General features: G+C 34.6%; 6 protein-coding genes across 6 annotated transcripts; 5 read left to right on the forward strand and 1 right to left on the reverse strand.

The window, feature by feature from the left end:
* Positions 1–8,904: 8,904 nt before the first annotated feature.
* On the forward strand, positions 8,905–10,455 carry SAPINGB_P003509 (uncharacterized protein; the record flags this gene model as incomplete). Its single annotated transcript, XM_031998227.1, has 1 exon — positions 8,905–10,455. The coding sequence occupies one exon, from the start codon at positions 8,905–8,907 to the stop codon at positions 10,453–10,455; it is 1,551 nt and encodes a 516-aa protein (XP_031854118.1).
* A 501-nt stretch (positions 10,456–10,956) lies between these two features.
* SAPINGB_P003510 (uncharacterized protein) lies at positions 10,957–12,519 on the forward strand (the record flags this gene model as incomplete). Its single annotated transcript, XM_031998228.1, has 1 exon — positions 10,957–12,519. One exon carries the CDS (start codon positions 10,957–10,959, stop codon positions 12,517–12,519), a length of 1,563 nt encoding a protein of 520 aa, XP_031854119.1.
* A 342-nt stretch (positions 12,520–12,861) lies between these two features.
* On the forward strand, positions 12,862–14,322 carry SAPINGB_P003511 (uncharacterized protein; the record flags this gene model as incomplete). The annotated part of the gene is made up of 1 exon (XM_031998229.1): positions 12,862–14,322. The coding sequence occupies one exon, from the start codon at positions 12,862–12,864 to the stop codon at positions 14,320–14,322; it is 1,461 nt and encodes a 486-aa protein (XP_031854120.1).
* A 165-nt stretch (positions 14,323–14,487) lies between these two features.
* On the forward strand, positions 14,488–15,954 carry SAPINGB_P003512 (uncharacterized protein; the record flags this gene model as incomplete). The annotated part of the gene is made up of 1 exon (XM_031998230.1): positions 14,488–15,954. One exon carries the CDS (start codon positions 14,488–14,490, stop codon positions 15,952–15,954), a length of 1,467 nt encoding a protein of 488 aa, XP_031854121.1.
* A 68-nt stretch (positions 15,955–16,022) lies between these two features.
* On the reverse strand, positions 16,023–17,586 carry SAPINGB_P003513 (uncharacterized protein; the record flags this gene model as incomplete). Its single annotated transcript, XM_031998231.1, has 2 exons — positions 16,023–17,287; positions 17,361–17,586. 2 exons carry the CDS (start codon positions 17,584–17,586, stop codon positions 16,023–16,025), a joined length of 1,491 nt encoding a protein of 496 aa, XP_031854122.1.
* A 766-nt stretch (positions 17,587–18,352) lies between these two features.
* Positions 18,353–19,835, forward strand: SAPINGB_P003514 (uncharacterized protein; the record flags this gene model as incomplete). The annotated part of the gene is made up of 5 exons (XM_031998232.1): positions 18,353–18,355; positions 19,007–19,079; positions 19,178–19,303; positions 19,518–19,753; positions 19,824–19,835. 5 exons carry the CDS (start codon positions 18,353–18,355, stop codon positions 19,833–19,835), a joined length of 450 nt encoding a protein of 149 aa, XP_031854123.1.
* Between the last annotated feature and the right edge of the window lie 48 nt (positions 19,836–19,883).

Raw genomic sequence — 19,883 nt, forward strand, 5'->3', positions numbered from 1 at the left:
TTTTATTTTTTTGGGCGTTATACCAAGACATTTATACACTGGTCTAGAATAGAATTCAAGACAATCTTTTCCTTGTTATAAAATTTAGATTAACTTCGATGCGAGAAGGTATTTTCAACAAGAAAAACCCAAAACTTTAATGGATAATTCATTTTTACGACTTCATGAGAACCCTGATACTGCGGTTCATGCGCCCTTGTTAATCCATTCCTTTGCCCTTGTTTTTTAAATTTTTTATACCATTGACGTGCTGATGAATTTTGCTAAGTAGTATATTACCGGTTATATCGAGCATAAGTTCCGAGTGGATTTCAGCGACTAACACCAAATCAACTAAATATCGGGAAAAACATTTTCCCAATCTAAATTAATATATTCCATAGAGACAGCAGTATAAAGAATATATTTAATAAGGGAGTACATGCTTAAATCTTTAAAGAAATGGACCTTTATTTTTTTATTCAAATATTTACAAGAAGGACTGACATTCATCTGAGTTAATACGAGTATTAAAAACAACATGATTTCTTTTAATAACTTTATATATATAATATATTAGAAGTGATAATGATCACGGCATATTTCTCTCTATTGATGTCTATTTGAGTTACTTTGAGGGCGTTTTTGTTGTTCTAAGAGCTAAATAATTATACTCTTAAGTTGGACTAACAAAAGAAAAAGGGACGAAAGAAAAGAAATAAGAAGGCAACAACTGCCCTTTTTTGGTCTTTCGAACACAATTCCAAATTATTATTTGTTAAAATCTGTAATTCGACAAAAAAAAAAAGAACACCACCACCATTATAGAAATACAACAAGGACAGTTAATATGCCGTTAATGGCTACTTAATTTTACATTTTTGACAAAAGGAAGAACAAAATTTGATTTTTCTCCGCTTACTTTTCCCAGTTATATATTTTTTAATATTCTGAATCAAAAAACCTTTTTTTTCTATTTTTACATGGTAGATAAAAAAAAAGATCATCAATATGCTACTCACATTTCAATGCATGATTTAAACAAGGCGTATGAAAATAGTTTTTGTCTTTTAAGAAAACAAATCACAAAAAAAAAAGATGAACAACAAAGAATCTATTTTAATGTTCTCGAAAGAATAAGACTTGACTTTAAATCAAATGCCATATAGTTTAGTTAAGTGCAAAGCAATTGATTGCAATGAGCCAATAGCAACGACAATTTAATAATAAAATCCAGTAAGAATTAACCAATAATATTATTATGTCATTGATCTGTTCTTTCATCTTCCTATTAAATTGTAATAAAAAAATCAGCATAATTGTTTCAATCAAGAATACTAAGAATTATGCAAGTATTGACAAATCCTTGAATGAAACATGCTATATTGCCATTAATGATTTTAAGAAGAAAAAGTGGATAGGTAAAAAAAAAAAGGTTGTTAAAGGATGATGGGCCATATTCCCCCATGACAGGTTTACTAGATCAACATAACATCAAAGGTAAATAAAACATTAAGAAAAACATTTAACTAAAAGACAATATTTTTTTTTCTTTAATTTAGAAGTTCATTAAATAGAACCAGGAAAAAGAATGATTTTTTAGAAAATATTCTTATAATGTATAAAAGTTAAATTAATCATAAAAACTATAAATATTTCAATTCATATTGATTGTGAGGCTTGTTTAAATCATCCAGATCTAAAGTTTAATCCTAATATGAGTAAATTGGGGAATTTATTAAAATGTCATTTAAAACAATTTATTAAAAGGAAAGTGTCATGAATGTTTTGACAGGAAAGAGAAGAAAAGAAAATAAAAGAAAATAAAATAAAAGAAAATAAAAGAAAATAAAAGAAAATAAAAGAAAATAAAAGAAAATAAAAGAAATATAAGAAATAAGAAATATAAGAAATATAAGAAATAAAAGAAATAAAAGAAATAAAAGAAATAAAAGAAATAAAAGAAATCAGGTGTAATTGATAGGTAAATACATAATAATTTTTTTATTTACTGATCACAAAAACATAACTATCATTAGAACATATATATAAATTTATAATATATTTATAATATTTAAATATATTATTCAAAAAATAATACGAATAAACTCTCTAAATCAAAATAATATTTCTAGTAACTACAAAAGTTCTATCTTGTTATTATTTAATTAATTAATTAATCTTAGCGACTAAAGAAAAAAAAATATTAAAGGTAGAAAAACAAAATTTTTTTTTTCAAAAAAAATCCTAAATTACAGAAAGATAAAGTTTGATCAATTGCGTAAATAAGAAAAAAAAAAAACCAGTAGGTTTGTCCAAAATCAAGTGGGGATCTTTTAAGCGGGAACCTTAATCAGAAGGAAGTCTATAAAATAACAAGATATCTAAAGAAACATCGTTAGATTTGTAAGAACCAGCAAAAAAAGAGAAAGAAAGATCAAGCTTTTGGTGAAGTAAAAAAAAAGTAAAAAAAAGTAAAAAAAAATAAGAAAAAAACCAAAGCCCGTACAAGAAAAACACATCTTTTTCCACCATTGACCATGGTCTTATTTAGAAAAGAAAAATCACGCAAAAACAGATAATGCATTTAAAAGATATGAAATTCAGTATAAAACTTGATATGACATATGTAATTTCTTTAAGCAATGACCATAAGTGGGTTTTGGGGTTCCTTTATTGTCATTAATTTTATAGTTACGGATCCAACCAACGGTTAAAATGTGAAAGTAAACTAGACCGAAAAGTAGGTTCAAATTTTAGAAAAAGTATGGGTAGATATAATTATTTTGAATTTTTGAAATATGGAATTGTAATATATTACAAGCCATGGCTTCATCTCAAAGTTTTTAACCAATATGTTTAGTTGCTGCAAAAATTTATTGGTTAGACATTTTATCCAACAATTTGCATTTAAAATTTTTTTTATTAATTAAGCGTTCTCCTGAAGATGTTTTCAATGTCGCGCAATGGTAATTGCCTAATGTATACGACGTAAAATTTGGTTTTATCCATAAGAACAGTTATACGGCTTAATATATCCAGTATTAGTTTAACCGGATCAGTAGGCAATGAATTTCCAGTTAATATTTAGAAAAAGGGAAATGAATATATAAATAAATAAAGAAATACACAAAGAAAGAAAAATAAGTAATACATCATTTTGTAAGAATGCAGTGTTGCTATTAAGGAGTTGTGATGGTTATAGGAAATATTGGGGGTGATTTTTTTTAATGTGATATACTTTAACTCTCATTGAAAGAGAAATATTTCGGAATTTATTTTGTCAGATAGTGAATAATAACTATATAATAATTTTTTAGGTGTTAATGGGAATTTGCAAGAGGTAGAGAGAGTTGAAAATCTCTCACTGGCCATCTTTTGTATGATATTATTAGACAGTGATGTTATTGGTGGGAAATAATGGAAATATGACTGTGCCTCATTCCCTTTTAAATAGATTGAGGCTTGATATAGCGGTCTGGGTATAATCTACTAGTCCATCATGAATTTAAATATGTTCAACGATTGGTTGGTTTCATGGACTGAGTTTTGATCTTTTTTTTGGATTTTTTGGAAGCAACGATTTAGGAAATTAATGAAATTAATATTTTAATAAACCAAATGGTTAAGTGACATAAAAAAAAGAAATAATAAGACAGTAAAAAAGAAAAGACAGGAGTTAATACTTTGTTTTTTGTTTAGAAATAGTAGGCTTTTTTTTTAAAAAAAAACCAATAGATTGACTGGCAATACATTGCTACTAATGAAAAAGAAATTAAAGAGTATTTTGAAGTTGGATTTCACGAGATCTCGTGAAGTTCTAGAACTGATTTGTGAAAAAAAAATTAAAAAACCAAAGATTTAAGAGACCTGAGAATGTGTTGTTAAATTCATCGAAAGATATTTCATCCATACTTTTTACAAAGCCAAAAAAAAAAAAAAAAAACAAGGTAAATGTATATGAATGATACACAAACCTAAGAGTAAATATATTATTTAAATTAGAAGGGTTTAGAGGTAATGACTAGATTTTAAACCAAAAGCAAGATATTGGGGGAAAAAAAGTTTATTTTGCCTTTTAGCCGATAAAGCTAAAACTCATTAGAATGATTTGTATGTAGTTTTAAGAAAAAAAATTGAAGAAAAGAATGGATTATTTAAAAAGATGATAATGTATATTAAATTAAACAAGAGAAATAATGATAAAAAAAAACAAGGGGGTGGGAAGGAAGAAGAATAAAGAGGTGAAGACGCACCGCATCGAAGGTGATATATATATATATTTAATCCAATGCAATAGAGAAACCATTTGAACACTTATAAGATTTTGTGTAACATTTTTTTTTTGTTAATGAAGCAATTGGGCAAACCAAACAAGCATATTGTTTTCTCGTTTTTTAAACAAAGACTTTCCCCAAGAATCAAAAGCTAATAGTTTCCCAAAATTCTGGACTATTCAGTTGCATAATAAAATTATTAGAAGCACCAGTAATAATATTTGAGGGAAATTTTTTTTTTTTTTTTTTTTTTTTTTTTTGAAATGATGGTAGAAAAATATACCTTAAGACTGCCCAGAAGTTTTAACTGGTAAGAATACAAGAAGTTTTTAACTAATTTTTGTATGGCCAAGGGGTTTTTTTTTGTCCTTTTCAATAGTCCACTAGGAGCTTCGGATGTAAAGCTTTTAAAAATTCAAATTCTAATTTTTTAAAGCTTACTAAGCAATGGATGAGTTAAACTAAAGCTTACGCGGCCAAAGAACCAGTGTATTTTTTTTTCTTTTTTTGTTACAAGCCTAATCACATGAAACATATTTTGAACTTTTAGGTGTATATTTCCGAAGTTCACACTGGGAACATGACTTTGGCAAAAAAAAAAAAAAAAATAAAATAAAAAAGAACTTTAGCATTACCACCAAGACTATTAATGCAACGTCTGAATTGACCCCTTTTAATAGTTATTGCTTTTTAAGAAAATGATACCTAATATTATTAAAGACTAAGAAACTGGATTACTTTTTTAAAAAACTAAATTTCTAATTTATTTTAAATACCAAAATTTATTCAATAATAGGGGAGGATGACTCAAAACCAACTTAATGGGCGAAAAAAAAATGATATCAAGCTTTGTTGTTCTGTTACGGTTCAAATACTTAACGAATAATTTTAAACATTGTATTGCAATATTAAGCTAAGGTGATGACCATAAGGGCATAGGAGGCATCAGCTGGTTAAAAAAAAACCAAAAAAAAAAGGCGATATTCACTGCAAGGTCATTTAAGAGAGTCTAAGATGGAAAGGAAAGAAATGTTTGGATTTAAAAACAATTACCTTTATGCACCTATTTAAACCGGTCAATGGCTTGAATATTTATTCATAATACCCAATTCTAATTCCCTTAAACTGCACTTCTAGAGAACCTATATAAGTTTGATTAAAGTGTTAAAGAAATTTTAGTACTTTTTTTTTTTTAAAAAAAAAAAATGAAAGAATATCTCTGAAGTGAATGGATATATATATAGACTACATTTAAGGGATATAATATGAGTTCAGAAATTTAATAGATATCAACAGGTGTCAACAGGTGTCAACAGGTGTCAACAGGTGTCAACAGGTGATGATTATTGCATAGGATTTTAAAAATTTAGTGATATTTCTCAAAAAAAAAAAGACTTTGATGAAAATTGCAATTGTAAACCATAGTTGGTTTTCATCTTATTGAAATAAGAGTAAAAGATATTCTGCAGAAGGTTAAAAGGAAAAAATGAAACTTGGTCACCAATATATCTAAACTTTATTAAATATTTGGTAGTTCTATTTACTGTTGATATTATTTCAAACTAACTTAAAACGAGTTAGTCAAAAAAAGAAATAAAAAGAAAACCTAATGAAATGAAAGACATCACCAGGTTGGAGTTTTTTTTTGTTTGCGTTTTTATATTAAAAACATGAATGTGAGTTTATTGTGGAAACTTTAGATTTAGTTGATACCGTTTCAGAAAGTTAAAAATGAAGATAATCATTGACAAACTTTGAGTTTGCAAATTCCAATGATTATCACTTATAAGTGGAGTGTTATATAAGACAAAGTCAGAATTGCACGGCTCTACAGACGGGATATCATAAGAGAGATAGAAAAAACAAATATATATATATATATATATTTATAAGAAAGTTTGTTAAAGATGATGAAAAATAAATTTCACAATATATCCCCGCTTTTTTTGTAATTATCAAATTCATGCCATTGTAGTTTAATAGTTTAAATAAGGAAATAAGGATATTATATATATATTTTTTCTCAATTACCTGTATTTTAGTATTATTTATGGGGAGGTTGTAGCACCTGTTCTCAAATTTACCCCAGAACTCTAAAACATTTTACACAAACGAGTTTGTTACAAAAAATTAAGCATGTTACACAATTTCAATTACATAATGTAATTACTTTTATTTTTTATTTTTATTCTTGTTATTTCTTGGCGTTTGCCAAGAATTCATTTTGCAAGGCTTGTAAAATTAAAAAAAAAAAAATTATTCCTTCCGGAGTGCGGCCTTTAAAAAAAATTTTTTTTTTATTCTCTCGAGAAATTTTCTTTTATTTTTTTTATTTGTGACATTAGGGTGGTTTTTTTTTTTTTTTTAAAAAAACAGCATTTAAAAAGATCTTACCAGCAGCATATTTTCTAGATTGAAAACTAGCATTGAAGGGGTGCTTATTTCTAAAAGCTCAAATATATATATATTTTTTTGATAATCACAAAGGTTCTTACTTTTTTTTTTTTTAGTAAATTTTTTTTTTTTTTTTTTGTAGCAACATATTTTTTATTACATAATATTTTATTTAATACGCGCATACAATAAACACGTTTGCTCAAAGTAAAATAATTATCAATCAACTGACAGCCAGTCCTCCTAAAGCAAGTATTTGCATTCATCATTCCAATAGTGTAAACTATGGTTCTGACCCAATACCGTTTTCATTTCATTATTCTTTCAATTTTTTTTTTGTTATTTTTATATATATATATATATATATATATATATGATATGATATACGCGTCATAGTGTCTGAGCTTCAATTAAACAAAACAAAAAACCAACAAAGAAAGACCGGGGATCCACGCGGAGAAAAAAAAAATAAAAAAGGGGGAAGAGGCTGAATATATGAGCCTCTATATGATTCAAAAAATGGGCTTAGAAGTGAATATTTTTTAAGTGTACACATAAACTATCCAGACTATCTATTATTGATGATGTCAGATCAGATCAATGCTTGGACTGATTCCAACTCAGAAAACTTTTCTTTCTTTCTTTCTTTCATTCGATAATTATAATTTTTGTTTTGTTTTGTTTATTGCCAGAATTGGTTGTTTCCATCCCTGAGTTTCCATCTTCTTTTTTTTTTTTTTTTTTTTCTTTTTTTTTTACTTAAATCCAATCATTTTTTTCTAATCAAAACGTTCAAAAAGAGGGAATCGATCCATCCAAATTTCCCAAAATGGTTTTACCATAGCCTAAAACGGCACAAATTTTATTAATCACAGTAGGGCACCTGTCTTTTAAGTCCCAGATTTACGCTGCAGCCGCACGTAGGTCTTGCCTGATGTACACTTTTCTCTATAAACGTTGGCAGGACAACTGCTTCAACAACAACTTTGCTAGTATTTTGATGATGGAAAAGAAATTTTTTTATGATTTATTCATGGAATGAAATAGAAATATTTATTTAGATTTCTTTTTTTTTTTTTTTTTTTCATTTTTTTTTTCTCAACGGCTTTTTGATTTTCCATGGACCGACAAGTTCCGTAGTTTTTGTCTACCCGAGATTTATGCAAAGCCGGTAGTATTAGTAGTAGTGGTAGTCGTTGTAGTTGTAGTTGTAGTAGGTAATGGTGGTAGTCGATATTAATTTCGGCCTTGGCGGGTGTGCCTAATTTCCCGAGGGGGACGAAGAAGTCAGCAGTCAAGGCTGTCAAGACAGGCAGGCAAACAGTCAGACAGACAGACAGGTAGACAGACAGGCAGACACAAACTAACAGGTCTGGTTTAATAAGCATATTTATTCTTTAAACTGAGGTAAATTACCCTACCTCGGGAGACAAGCTAATTCCGCCAACTACTGTGTACAGGTCTTTAACCGAAGTCGTGGGCAACGCTTTGTTTTTGCAGAGCTTGTTAATTTTTTAATTTTTAATTTTTAATTTTTTTTTTTTTTTAATTTTTGAGGTTTTTTTTTTTTTTTTTTTTTTTTTTAAAAAATGCCTGCGCACAACACATACCGGCTCATTATTTGGTACGAGATATAAAAACCCTGCGCTTTCCCTACTTTTTATTTTTTTTTTTTTTTTTAAAATCCTTTGCTAACTTCGTCATCATCATCATCATCATCATCATCATCATCATCATACCCACAAAATACCCCTTTACTCTTTAAGAAACTCAACCTCCTCCCATATCACTAAATACAGTACTGGGTATTGGATATTCTTATTATTTTGTAAATACCCATTGCTCTTTCTTTTTTTCTTTTCTTTCTTCAAAACCCCCCCTTTTTTTTTTTCTTTCTCTTCTTCTTCATCGTCTAAAAGATACTCGAGGCCATATTACGACAACCTTTTATTTTTTTTTTCTCAAGAGCTGCGTTACCATTTTATCCAGCAAACTTGCAAAACTCGCTCTCTTGATATCCTCCTTCCCCCTCTTTTTTTTTTTTTTTCTTTCTTTAATCTTTTGTTTGTGAAAAAAAATTGTATCATCTGTGTTTGAACTTGTATCCGCATTATACTCAAGGTGTCACCACGAGATCGCATTAATCTGAAACTCTCAAAATATATATAAATTTATATATATATATCACCAGATTCCTTTCTTCCTCTCCTTTTTTTCTTTATTTTTAAAAAAAAAACCAAATTCTTCATCAAACATGATAAAGCTTATATCTCGCATTAAGGAAGAGTTTCTTCACTCAAATCAGCTCTGTAAACTAGAAACTTCATGGGACATTCGAAAGACTTTACGTAGGGTCCGCAACCACACTTGGAAAAGGAGCGACATTTATTTCATCATTGAGATCCTAGTACTGGTCTTTTGCTTCTCCATCATTAAAAACCCTCCCCTTTTGGGCCGCATCTTTATGGCCGTTCTCATCTTTTTGGCTCTCACCATCCCCATCACCTCCCAGTTCTTTCTCCCAGCACTCCCCATCATTTGCTGGCTTATTCTCTTCTTCTCATGTCAGTTTATCCCCCACGACTGGCGCCCTCGCATTTATGTCCGTGTCTTGCCTGCTCTCGAAACCATTTTGTACGGTGGCAACCTCAGTAATGTGTTGTCTTCACGCACACACGCCATTCTCGACATTTTGGCTTGGATCCCTTATGGCCTTATCCACTTTGGTGCCCCCTTTGTTTTGGCTGGCGTCATTTTTGTCTTTGCCCCGCCTAAAACTCTTCCCTGCTTTGGCTTTGCATTTGGCTGGATGAACCTTATTGGCCTCACTATTCAAATTCTTTTCCCTACCGCCCCTCCATGGTATCAAAACCTCTATGGTCTCCAGCCTGCCAATTACTCCATGCCCGGCTCTCCAGGTGGTCTTGCTCGTGTAGACCAGATTCTCGGCCTCAACATGTACACTGGTTCTTTTACCGCATCACCCCAAGTCTTTGGAGCTTTCCCTTCGCTCCACTCTGGATCCGCAGTTATGGAGGCCCTTTTCATTTCATATTTGTTTCCTAGATTTACTCCCTTGATTTCGTGCTATGTTCTTTGGATTTGGTGGAGTACCATGTACCTGACCCACCACTACTTTGTCGACTTGATTGGCGGTGCTGTGCTTTCTTTTGTCGTCTTTTATGGTGTTAAGCGTACAACTCTCCCCCGCATGCAATACGACAAGCTCTGCAGATGGTCTTATGATTTCATTGAGACTGGTGATGAGCAACCCGTCAAGTATCGCAAGTCTATTGATTTGGAGTATGAGCTGCCATTGTACAATACCAACTTGGGTGAACCCAAGTATTCCACTGAAGCTGTCTCGACGAGTTCTCCCTCGCGAGCTGGCAGTAGAATGGCTGCTACTCTTCCTCCTATTTTGACTGACTTGGAAAACCAATCGGCTGCTTCCGTCTTGGCCTCTAAGAATTTGCAATTCTCTCACAACCGTTCTAGCAGTTACAATTTGCATAGTGAAAGTACTATTTATCCCACCTCTGCGTCTTCCAGTGCTGGTGTTCCATCAACAACAGCTTCTACAGCTTCCTCCGGCTCTAATAGCATGGTGTCGAGCTCTACCAATTCTAATGCTTTGGCCTCTACTCCGGCGACCAATCCCTCTTCCCCTGCTCTGGCTCCTTCCACGAGCTCCTTATGGTCTGCCACTGCTGGCCTTTCTCGACCCATGTCTACTAGTCCTGTTGATGATGGAAAGAAGTCTGTTTTCTTTAACAGAATTGCTTCCCCTTCTCACCGCGACTAAATATTTTACAAACAAAATGACAAAATCTGTTTTAAACAGATTGTTTTATGACATTTGATGACGAAACGAGCAACACTAAAAACTCCTTCAGAGAAACGCTTTTATGACCCCCCTACCCTTAATCATCTCCAAACCCCTCATTAATAGCTATACGCAAACTCATCTTTTCCCTACATATTATTTGGAGACTTTGAATGACTGTTAGATTTGCATTTTTAATAATTATATATAATCAAGTTTTAATGTTTAATTTAATTTTTTTTTTTAAAGATGTTTTTCACCAGGAATGAGTTTCCTTTATTGTACTTGGACGATGACCGTTTGAAAACGCCATAGGGTTATGCGGAGCGAGCGAGCGAGCGACATTTTTAAACAATAAAAAGTAGTTGGCTCGCTTTTAAATTTTTTTCATCTCCATTTTTTTAAAGTCCCATTTTTTATTTTTTTTTTTTACAAAGAAAATATAAGATTATTGATTGAGACGTTTATCCTTTATTTTCAATGTCTTTTGAACCTTCAGAATCCCATGGTATTGATGGAGTTCAACACCGGAGGGCCAGTGTTGCAGGCACCTCTGGGTTTGAAAAAATGACAGTTATCGATGACTCTACGGTTGAGATGCGGGTCAAGTCTACAGCAGTTGAGTTTGACACCCCGATCCCAGAGACATCCAATGTTTTTGAAGAAATTCATGAAGAAAGCGAAACTCAAGAATCTGATGAGGACAGACAACTTGGCTCTAATACTACTAATAATAATAACAATAACAATAACAATAACGACAACGACAACGACAACGAAGATGACGATGATGACTACACGGAGTACCCCGAGGGCGGACTTATGGCCTGGCGGGTTGTGCTTGGATCCTTTTTCGGGTTATTTTCAGTGTTTGGTCTCATCAATTCATTAGGTGCCATACAGGCTTATGTCAATGTTAATCAGTTGTCGCAGCGTTCTGATTCCCAAGTATCGTGGATTTTCTCAGTTTTCTTGTTTCTTTGTTACTTACTCGCTGGTCAGGTCGGCCCATTGTTTGATGCTTATGGTCCATACCAACTTGTTATTGCCGGAACATGTTTTTATACACTTGGAATTATGATGACTTCTCTTGCAACCGAGTATTACCAGTTTTTCCTGGCATTCTCGCTCTGTGCAGGACTCGGTTGCGCGCTACTCATGACTCCAGAAATAGCTATTATCGGCCACTGGTTTAAAAAACGTCGTGGAACTGCTATTGGAGCTGCAACTGTGGGTGGAAGTCTAGGAGGTGTCATATTCCCTGTAATGTTGCGCCAAATGTATTCCACTGCAGGCTATGCTTGGGCCTTACGTGCACTGGGGTTTATTAACTTAGGAACCTTGCTTCTATCGCTTTTCCTGATGAAACCCAGACTCGAATCAGTGACCCCGGCTACAGCATCTGGGAAATCCAAAATGGCCTCCATTTTCTCGGTCAAAAATATGGCCGACGTACGTTCTCTGCGCGACATGCGATACGCATGGCTTGTAGCTGGCAACTTTTTGGGCGAGCTTGGTGTTGTAAATGGCTTAACTTTTATCACATCGTATGCTTTAGCACAGGGCAAGTCTCCTGGAATGTCTTATGCACTTCTTGCCATTCTTAATGCCGTTGGAATGCCTGGTCGCTGGCTGCCAGGACTTATTGCTGACCGCTGGCTCGGCCGGTTTAATACGCTTATTCTAACTACCATCATGGCGTTTCTTACCATCTTTATCATCTGGCTACCATTTGGTCATACTACTGCAGGCCTGGTCATCTTCTGTGTACTCCACGGGTTTTGTAATGGTGCCATCTTGTCTCTGTCCCCCGTGTGCTGTGGCCAGATTTGTAAGACTCGCGACTACGGCAAACGCTACGGTACCATGTTTTTCATCACATCGTTTGCATGTTTGCTTGGTATTCCATTGTCCGGTGCACTGATTCACGGTACTAACTACAATAACTTGGTTATTTTTAACGGCTCTCTGTATGTTGGCACCACCTTGGCGCTTTTGATGTCTCGCTACTACGCCGTTGGTTTTCGTCTATGTAAATGGTAAGCAACAAAGTTTTTTTTCAACGGCTGGCAATGCTGTGATTTATTATAATTATGGAAAAAAGAAATAAAAACCTGCACTTAAAAAAAAAAAAAATTTTTTTTTTTTCTCTTTTCGCTTTTCGGCGGATATCCATTTATCAAATTAGACATCAGGCTTTATTTCCATGGCACATTTTTTGGGCGGTTAACTCCAATAACAATTTCATGAGTCACTGATACTGATAAGAAACGGTATATAAACGGCTTCTGTTCCCCGCCTTTTTTTTTTTTTTTAATTTCTTAAATAGTACCTTCGTTTGTATATTTTTTTTTTCTTTCTATATATTTATAAATAAAAAAAATTATGTCTATAACGACTGTTCTACAAGAGCGCAACTTGGCATCTTCTAGCAATGACTTAGCGGGAACATCATCCGTAGAGCTTTCTACAGTCGAATCAAAGGCCCCTCGGGTATCTGTTTCCTCCGCGGATCTAGAGGGCCCTTCAGGTGTCCAATTCCGCGGAACTACTGTTGCTGTCACTCCAACCTCTTCTAACACTGCAGAATCTTCATCTCTCTCTTCTTCTGAGTCTTCAAACAATGACGACTTGGAATACCCGGAAGGTGGCCTATCAGCTTGGCGAGTTGTTCTGGGCTCCTTTTTTGGCATGTTCACAGTTCTCGGTCTAATCAACTCCATGGGTGCTGTCCAAGCTTACATTTCTGTGCATCAGCTTGCTGGCAAGTCTGAGTCTCAAGTTTCCTGGATTTTCTCTGTTTTCGTTTTCCTCTGTTATATTCTTTCCGGTCAAGTTGGACCTTTCTTTGATGCATATGGACCTTATCATCTCGGCATTGCCGGATCTTTCATCTTCACTCTTGGTCTCATGATGACCAGTTTGTGTACAGCTTACTATCAGTTTTTTTTGGCCTTTGCCCTTTGCTGTGGTATTGGCTGTGCTCTTCTTATGACCCCACAAGTCGCTATTGTTGGCCACTGGTTCAATGTTAAGCGCGGAACTGCAATTGGAACGGCCACCATTGGTGGTAGTCTCGGCGGTGTTGTTTTCCCCATAATGTTGCGCCAGCTCTATGCTACTGTAGGCTATGCCTGGGCCATTAGAGTCCTTGGCTTTGTTTGCCTTGGTGCTCTTATTATTTCTCTTCTTCTTATGAAACCTCGCTTGGAGCGTGATACTTCAAAGTTTGAATTCTCGTGGAAAAATGTTGCTGATTTTAATTCCCTTCGGGATATGCGCTTCACATGGCTTACTCTCGCAAACTTTCTCGGTGAGCTGGCTGTCGTCAACGGAATTACTTTCTTGACTTCATATGCTTTAGCTCAAGGGAAGTCCGAGACCATGTCATATTTGCTGCTGACCATTCTCAACTCTCTGGGCATGGTGGGCCGCTGGGTCCCAGGTGTGATTGCTGACTACTTGGGTAGATTCAATACTCTTATTGTCACAACCACTATGGCCTTTATTACCATTTTTGCCATCTGGCTTCCATTTGGCCACAGCACTGCTGGACTTATTGTTTTTGCTATGCTCCACGGTTTCTGCAATGGCGGTATTCTTTCACTCGCACCTGTCTGCTGTGGTCAAATCTGCCGTACCCAAGATTACGGCAAGCGCTACGGGACTATGTATGTCTTCACATCCTTTGGCGTGCTTCTTGGTGTTCCACTTTCTGGTGCTCTTATCAAGGGAGCCGATTATACAGGACTTATAGTATTTACCGGGTCTCTTTACGTTGGAACCACTATTGCCTTGATTTTGTCTCGGTACTCAGCCGTTGGTTTCCGTTGGTGTGCCTGGTAATAACAATTTTCAAGGCTAGGGTTTTATCTGTAATGGGAAATTTGTATACAATATAATAAAATAAATACAAGAAAAATAAAGAACTCTATCTTAGATACTACTGTAAGTATTTTTCTTAATATTTAAGGATTTTTCGTTAAACTTCAAGAATAAAAAAAAAATATCATGACAATACCCGAAAGAAAACAGGGTCCTATTGGATACGCATGTAGCCGGTCACTCTTAATGGCTGCCAACAAGCTTCCGTCAAATCCAGGACGGGCTATTCTTGTGCACACGTTGCTCCATGCATACAAGCTATTTTCTCAGAACCAAGAGCCCAACAAGGATGATCAAGAGCCACAGTGCAAAGTCATTCCAGTTAAGCCTCTTGGTGCCGCACAGCTCAAAACATACCACGATGCTGGATTTGTTGACTTTATTTTGGAATTAGATTCTGTACAATCCAGCGACGCAGATAATGATGCTGAGCTTGAATCATCTTCTGAGGAAGATGAAGAAGACAGTAACAAACCTCCAAGGAAACGATTAAGGGAAGATGTCCGACACAAGACTCCACAAATTATGATTAAACCAAACTCATCTCAAGATTCCAAAGCACGAAAGAGAAAAACCAAGCTTTATCGCAAGTACGAGGCATATGGACTAGAATATGATTGTCCTTATTTCCCAGGGATTTCGGACTACGTGCGGCTCGTGGCTGGGGCTTCGGTTGCGTGTGCCGAGTACATTTTAGAGCATGAAAAAAAGAGTCCATCCACAGATGAAAGTGATATTCCACAGCAAGCGCCTATTGCCATCAATTGGCAGGGAGGGAGACATCATGCAAGGAAAACTCGGGCGGCTGGGTTTTGTTATGTGAATGATGCAGTTCTGTGCATCCAGCGGTTGCGTAAAAAGTTTTCGCGAGTTGCATACATTGATCTGGACTTGCACCATGGTGACGGTGTAGAAACTGCGTTTGCACGATCGTCTAACGTTGCTGTTGTTTCAGTTCACAGGTACGACCGTGGGTTTTACCCTGGATCTCCGTTTGGATCGCTTGAATATGAAGGTGGTGGGAATACAAAGTACATGAACAGTTCTGGTATTGATAGCAACAATGAAGCCAAGTATTTTGGCAAACTACCTGGATACGGATACACTCTTAATATTCCGACAAAGCGCGGGCTGACTGGCGAGTCATTGGACCGGATTATGCGCGAGATTGTAACTCCCTTTGTAACCAAAGTATTTTGCGCAGATTGTGCCGTTGTGGTACTGGGCACAGATGGATTATCGCGAGACGAACACCGTGAGTGGCGGCTTTCTCCACGCGACTACGAGCGTGCTATGCGTGAGCATGTGCGGGATGCTTGGAATCTTCCAACAGTTGTGCTGGGTGGTGGCGGGTACCACCACGCAGACACAGCACGCGCATTAACAGCAGCAACGGCAGCATTGCTGGGTCGGCGTGACCAGGACAACTGGGTAGATATTCCAGAACATGCCATGATGGACGCTTATTGTGACGATGCGTATGAGTTTTGGGCTGGAGAGAGTATATCTGAGATGAATGATGAGAATGCAGGGGAGCACCTAGATCATCTTGTAGAGGTTTACCAAGCCCGGTTTAAACGAAAGTACAAGTGATGGGGGTTTTTTTTTTCTTCATTTATTTATTTATTACTGTACAGCTGTAGACTTTTTTTTTTTTCTATTTAAAACCCACTAGATGACGAGCTCGAGGATTCACTAACTTCATCATCATTTCGCTGGCGGTACTCACCAATTCCAAACAACGGGCCCACCTTTTTGTTCCATTCGTGATCCCACTTGATACGAGTTTCGCGCATAGCTCCAGCCTTTACGGTATCGTATAGTTCATCGTCCACAAATAGTTTTTCAAAGCTGTCTGTGATATCCTGAGCAGTTTTGACGTGTAGTCCATTGACTTTGTCCCGTACAAGTTCACTTAGTGCAGGGTATGTGACAGAAATTACGGGGACGCCCACGCCAAACATATCGACGGCCTTCATGGGCAAATCAACACCGGAGGATGATAAATGAAGAGAAACACCTACATCAGCGGTGCCCAGCACAAGTGGGTAGTCTTCTGCAGCAAGCCAAGGCATGTGGATAGATATACTTGAAAGTTTCAGTTTATTTTCAACGTACTCTTCAATCTCACTTTTGAGAGGACCTTTACCTGTGATGATGACACGCAGTCTTGGGAGTGTTTTCTTTTTAGGTTTAGGCACAGAAGACCCGCCGTTGGGAATAACAGCCGAGTCGAGTTCTGATTTACGGGTATCATACAGTTTGAGGGCTTCTAATAGCATATAAATGTCTTCATCTGGGGTATATGATGTGGAAGTGATGATGATTTTTTCTTGAGTAGAAGGGCCCATGCCGTCGAAAATATCTTTTGAATGGTTTGCAAAAACGGCCTTTTTTTCTTCAAAGGACAAAGGATGGAATTGAAGTGCAGGGCGGTCATAAAGAGGCAGAATACGTTTTGCTTTCATTTTAAAACGATTTCGAAGAACCTCACCCATGTGGATGGATACAGTGAAATGACAGTATGCGTGATAGCCAAAGAATTTTTCGTACCAGCGGTAGAGCCAGACAAGGGGGTGTTTAGAAACTGCAGCATCGTCAAAAGAATCTTTAGGTTTAGAGAATTTGAGAGCCAGAATGGAGTAACCTAGATTGTGCCAATCAATGATAAGCTTTGTAGGTCTAGAAAGGAAGACAACGAAAAAGCGAGCTATGCCAAGGGTAGGGATGGAGGGAGGGTTTTGGACTAGTAGGAAATCAGCACCACGAAGACTCCACAAGAGTTTTAGAAGAAGGATGTGTTGCAATAAAACTTTTTTTATAGCAAAAAGGACGAATGGAAGGTTTGCAGAGTTTATAATTGCAGGGATACGGTGAATCGCAATGCGGGGGGAATTGGCGATTTCAGGGAGAATTTTATTTCCCTCTAGAGAGTGTTAGATAAAAAAAAATAGATTGTTTTTGAAAAAAAAATAATATATATATATATATATACATACCATCGTAACCACAAAGATCAACGTCAAGGCCTCCTTGGGCCAAACTGCGTGCGTGGTTGAGCATGCGTGGAGACCGAGCAAGGTCTCCTAGAACAAGTACAATTGTACGTTTACGGCGGTGAAGGAGGTCATCGGAAGGTTCTGCTAAGCGTTGAAAGATGTATAATACAAATGGAATTGATAGGTATACAATAACAAAGAATACACCTACTGGACTTAGTTCCATTGTGGAATATTTATGTAATTGTTATAAAAGGTTGTTTGTGATGATGATAATGATGATGATGATGATTATTTGGTATTTGTGGATATTTGAGAGATTGTTGGGATTTATATGTGGTTTGTTAGTAAAAAAAAAAAAAAAAAAGTCAGCATGTACACGTGACCAGCCGTGCATTATTAGAATTATTTATATATATATGACAAGCAAGCAAATTCCAATTTTTATTTTTTTGTTTAAAGGGATTGTAAGTAAGGGTTTATTATTATTATTATTATTATTATTATTATTATTATTATTATTATTATTATTATTATTATTATTATTATTATTATTTAATTTATTATTATTAATTTATATATTTGTAACAAAAGATTTGCATGTGTGTGTGTGTGTGCAACAAACAGACAAACAGACAAACAAACAAACAAACAACCAAACAACCAAAAAATAATTAACTGGTTAGTTTCACTGACGTCTGTGTGTGTACATGTGTTTCTATATTTATATAAAAGAAAAAATAAAAAAATAAAAAAATAAAAAAATAAAAAAATAAAAAAATAAAAAAATAAAAAAATCTCACAGCCACTTTCGAATTTTTTTTTTTTTTTTCCCCTCCCTTTTTCTCTCTCTCTCTCTCTCTCTCTCTCTTTTTTTTTTTTTTTTTTTTTTTTTTTTTTATTTTTTTTTTTTTTTGTTCCCTATAAAAACAAAAACATTACTACCACCACTAACAAACCACATTAGCAAATACACTTATATCCTTATCAGTATGGTATGTTAATATTATCACATCAACAACAAGCACATCATCAATTATCTTCTATGAAATTGAATGATGACCTAATTTTTTTTTTTTTTTATTCAATAATTAAAAGGAGAAACAAAGAAAGAAATCATCAATCTATGATTATGATTATTATGAATACCTCGAGACCCAAATCTAAAGTTTAAAACAACAGCAACAACAACAAGCAATAAATATAAACTTCACACTTGACACACTAATAAGCTTACTACGATAACAAAATTCATTATTATCCCCAAATTGTCTTGAGATTTTATACAAGCTCACAATGACTAGCTAGAATTATTATACCTCCTAGATCTATAACCCTGAGGTTGGCGGGTCGGGTCTTTCTTAAAGATACCCGAGGGCTCTTATACATATGATAAAAAAAAAAGTCATCTTCAGCTGCTTTATTTTATTTTAAAAATTTTTTTGGAACCAAAAAAAAAAAAAAAAAAATATCAATCATGACTATGTCAACTTCATAAACACTTTAACAATCAAATTTCTTCTTCTTCTTCTTCTTCTTCTTCTTCTTCTTCTTCTTCTTCTTCTTCTTCTTCTTCTTCTTCTTCTTCATCTTTCCGTTCTCTTATTACTATTTTATTAGTACTGACATTGGTTTACCCATAACAGAGCAGCGAAGAATTATCCGACGATCAAGTTAGTGCTATTAAAGAAGCCTTTGATTTATTTGCTTCACAAGAAAGTATGTCAAAATAAAATTACATTATATATCTCATTTTGATGATTCCCCTTTCTAATATCTTCTTCTTTTTTTGTTTCTTTTCTTTTTCTTTTCCCTAGAAACAATCACAAAAGACCAACTTGCGCAAGTTATGCGTGGACTGGGTCAAAACCCCAGTGAAACAGAAATTGTTGATATGATTAACGAAATTGATGTTGACGGCAATGGTATTATTGATTTCCCAGGTATGTTTTAAAACCCTCAATTGGTGAGGGTTAAATAAAATAAAAAATAAAAAATAAAAAAAATAAAATTCCCCTTCCCTTTTTCTTTTCTATTGTCGAAGCATTATATATAGAACCAATATTAATAAAAAAAAAAAAAAAAACCCCAAACTTACACCCAAATGATTTCCCATTGTATTATTATTTATTTTTTTTTTTTTATTTTGCCATTTAGAATTCCTTACACTCATGGCTCGCAAAATAAAAGATACAGATGCAGACTCAGAAATGCGCGAAGCTTTTGGTGTTTTTGACAAGGACCACGATGGATATATTTCCAAAGAAGAGCTCAAGACATTGCTCCAGGCAATTGGCGAGAACATGGCAGACGACGAAATCCAAATGTTGATGGATTCCATAGATACAAATGGTGACGGTCGGATCGACGAAGAAGAGTTTATTGCTATTTTGGTATGTGTTTTTTTTTTTTTTTATCTTTCATTTTTCTTAGGACTCAAAATATTCTAACGATAAACTCTAGCGTGCTCATTAATCTATATATATAGCTTCCTTCTTTATCTTTTATTATTTTTTTTTTTTT

The sequence above is a fragment of the Magnusiomyces paraingens genome (assembly GCF_902498895.1).
Source record: "Magnusiomyces paraingens strain CBS 517.90 genome assembly, contig: contig3, whole genome shotgun sequence".
In the NCBI taxonomy this organism is placed as follows: Eukaryota; Fungi; Ascomycota; class Dipodascomycetes; order Dipodascales; family Dipodascaceae; genus Magnusiomyces; species Magnusiomyces paraingens.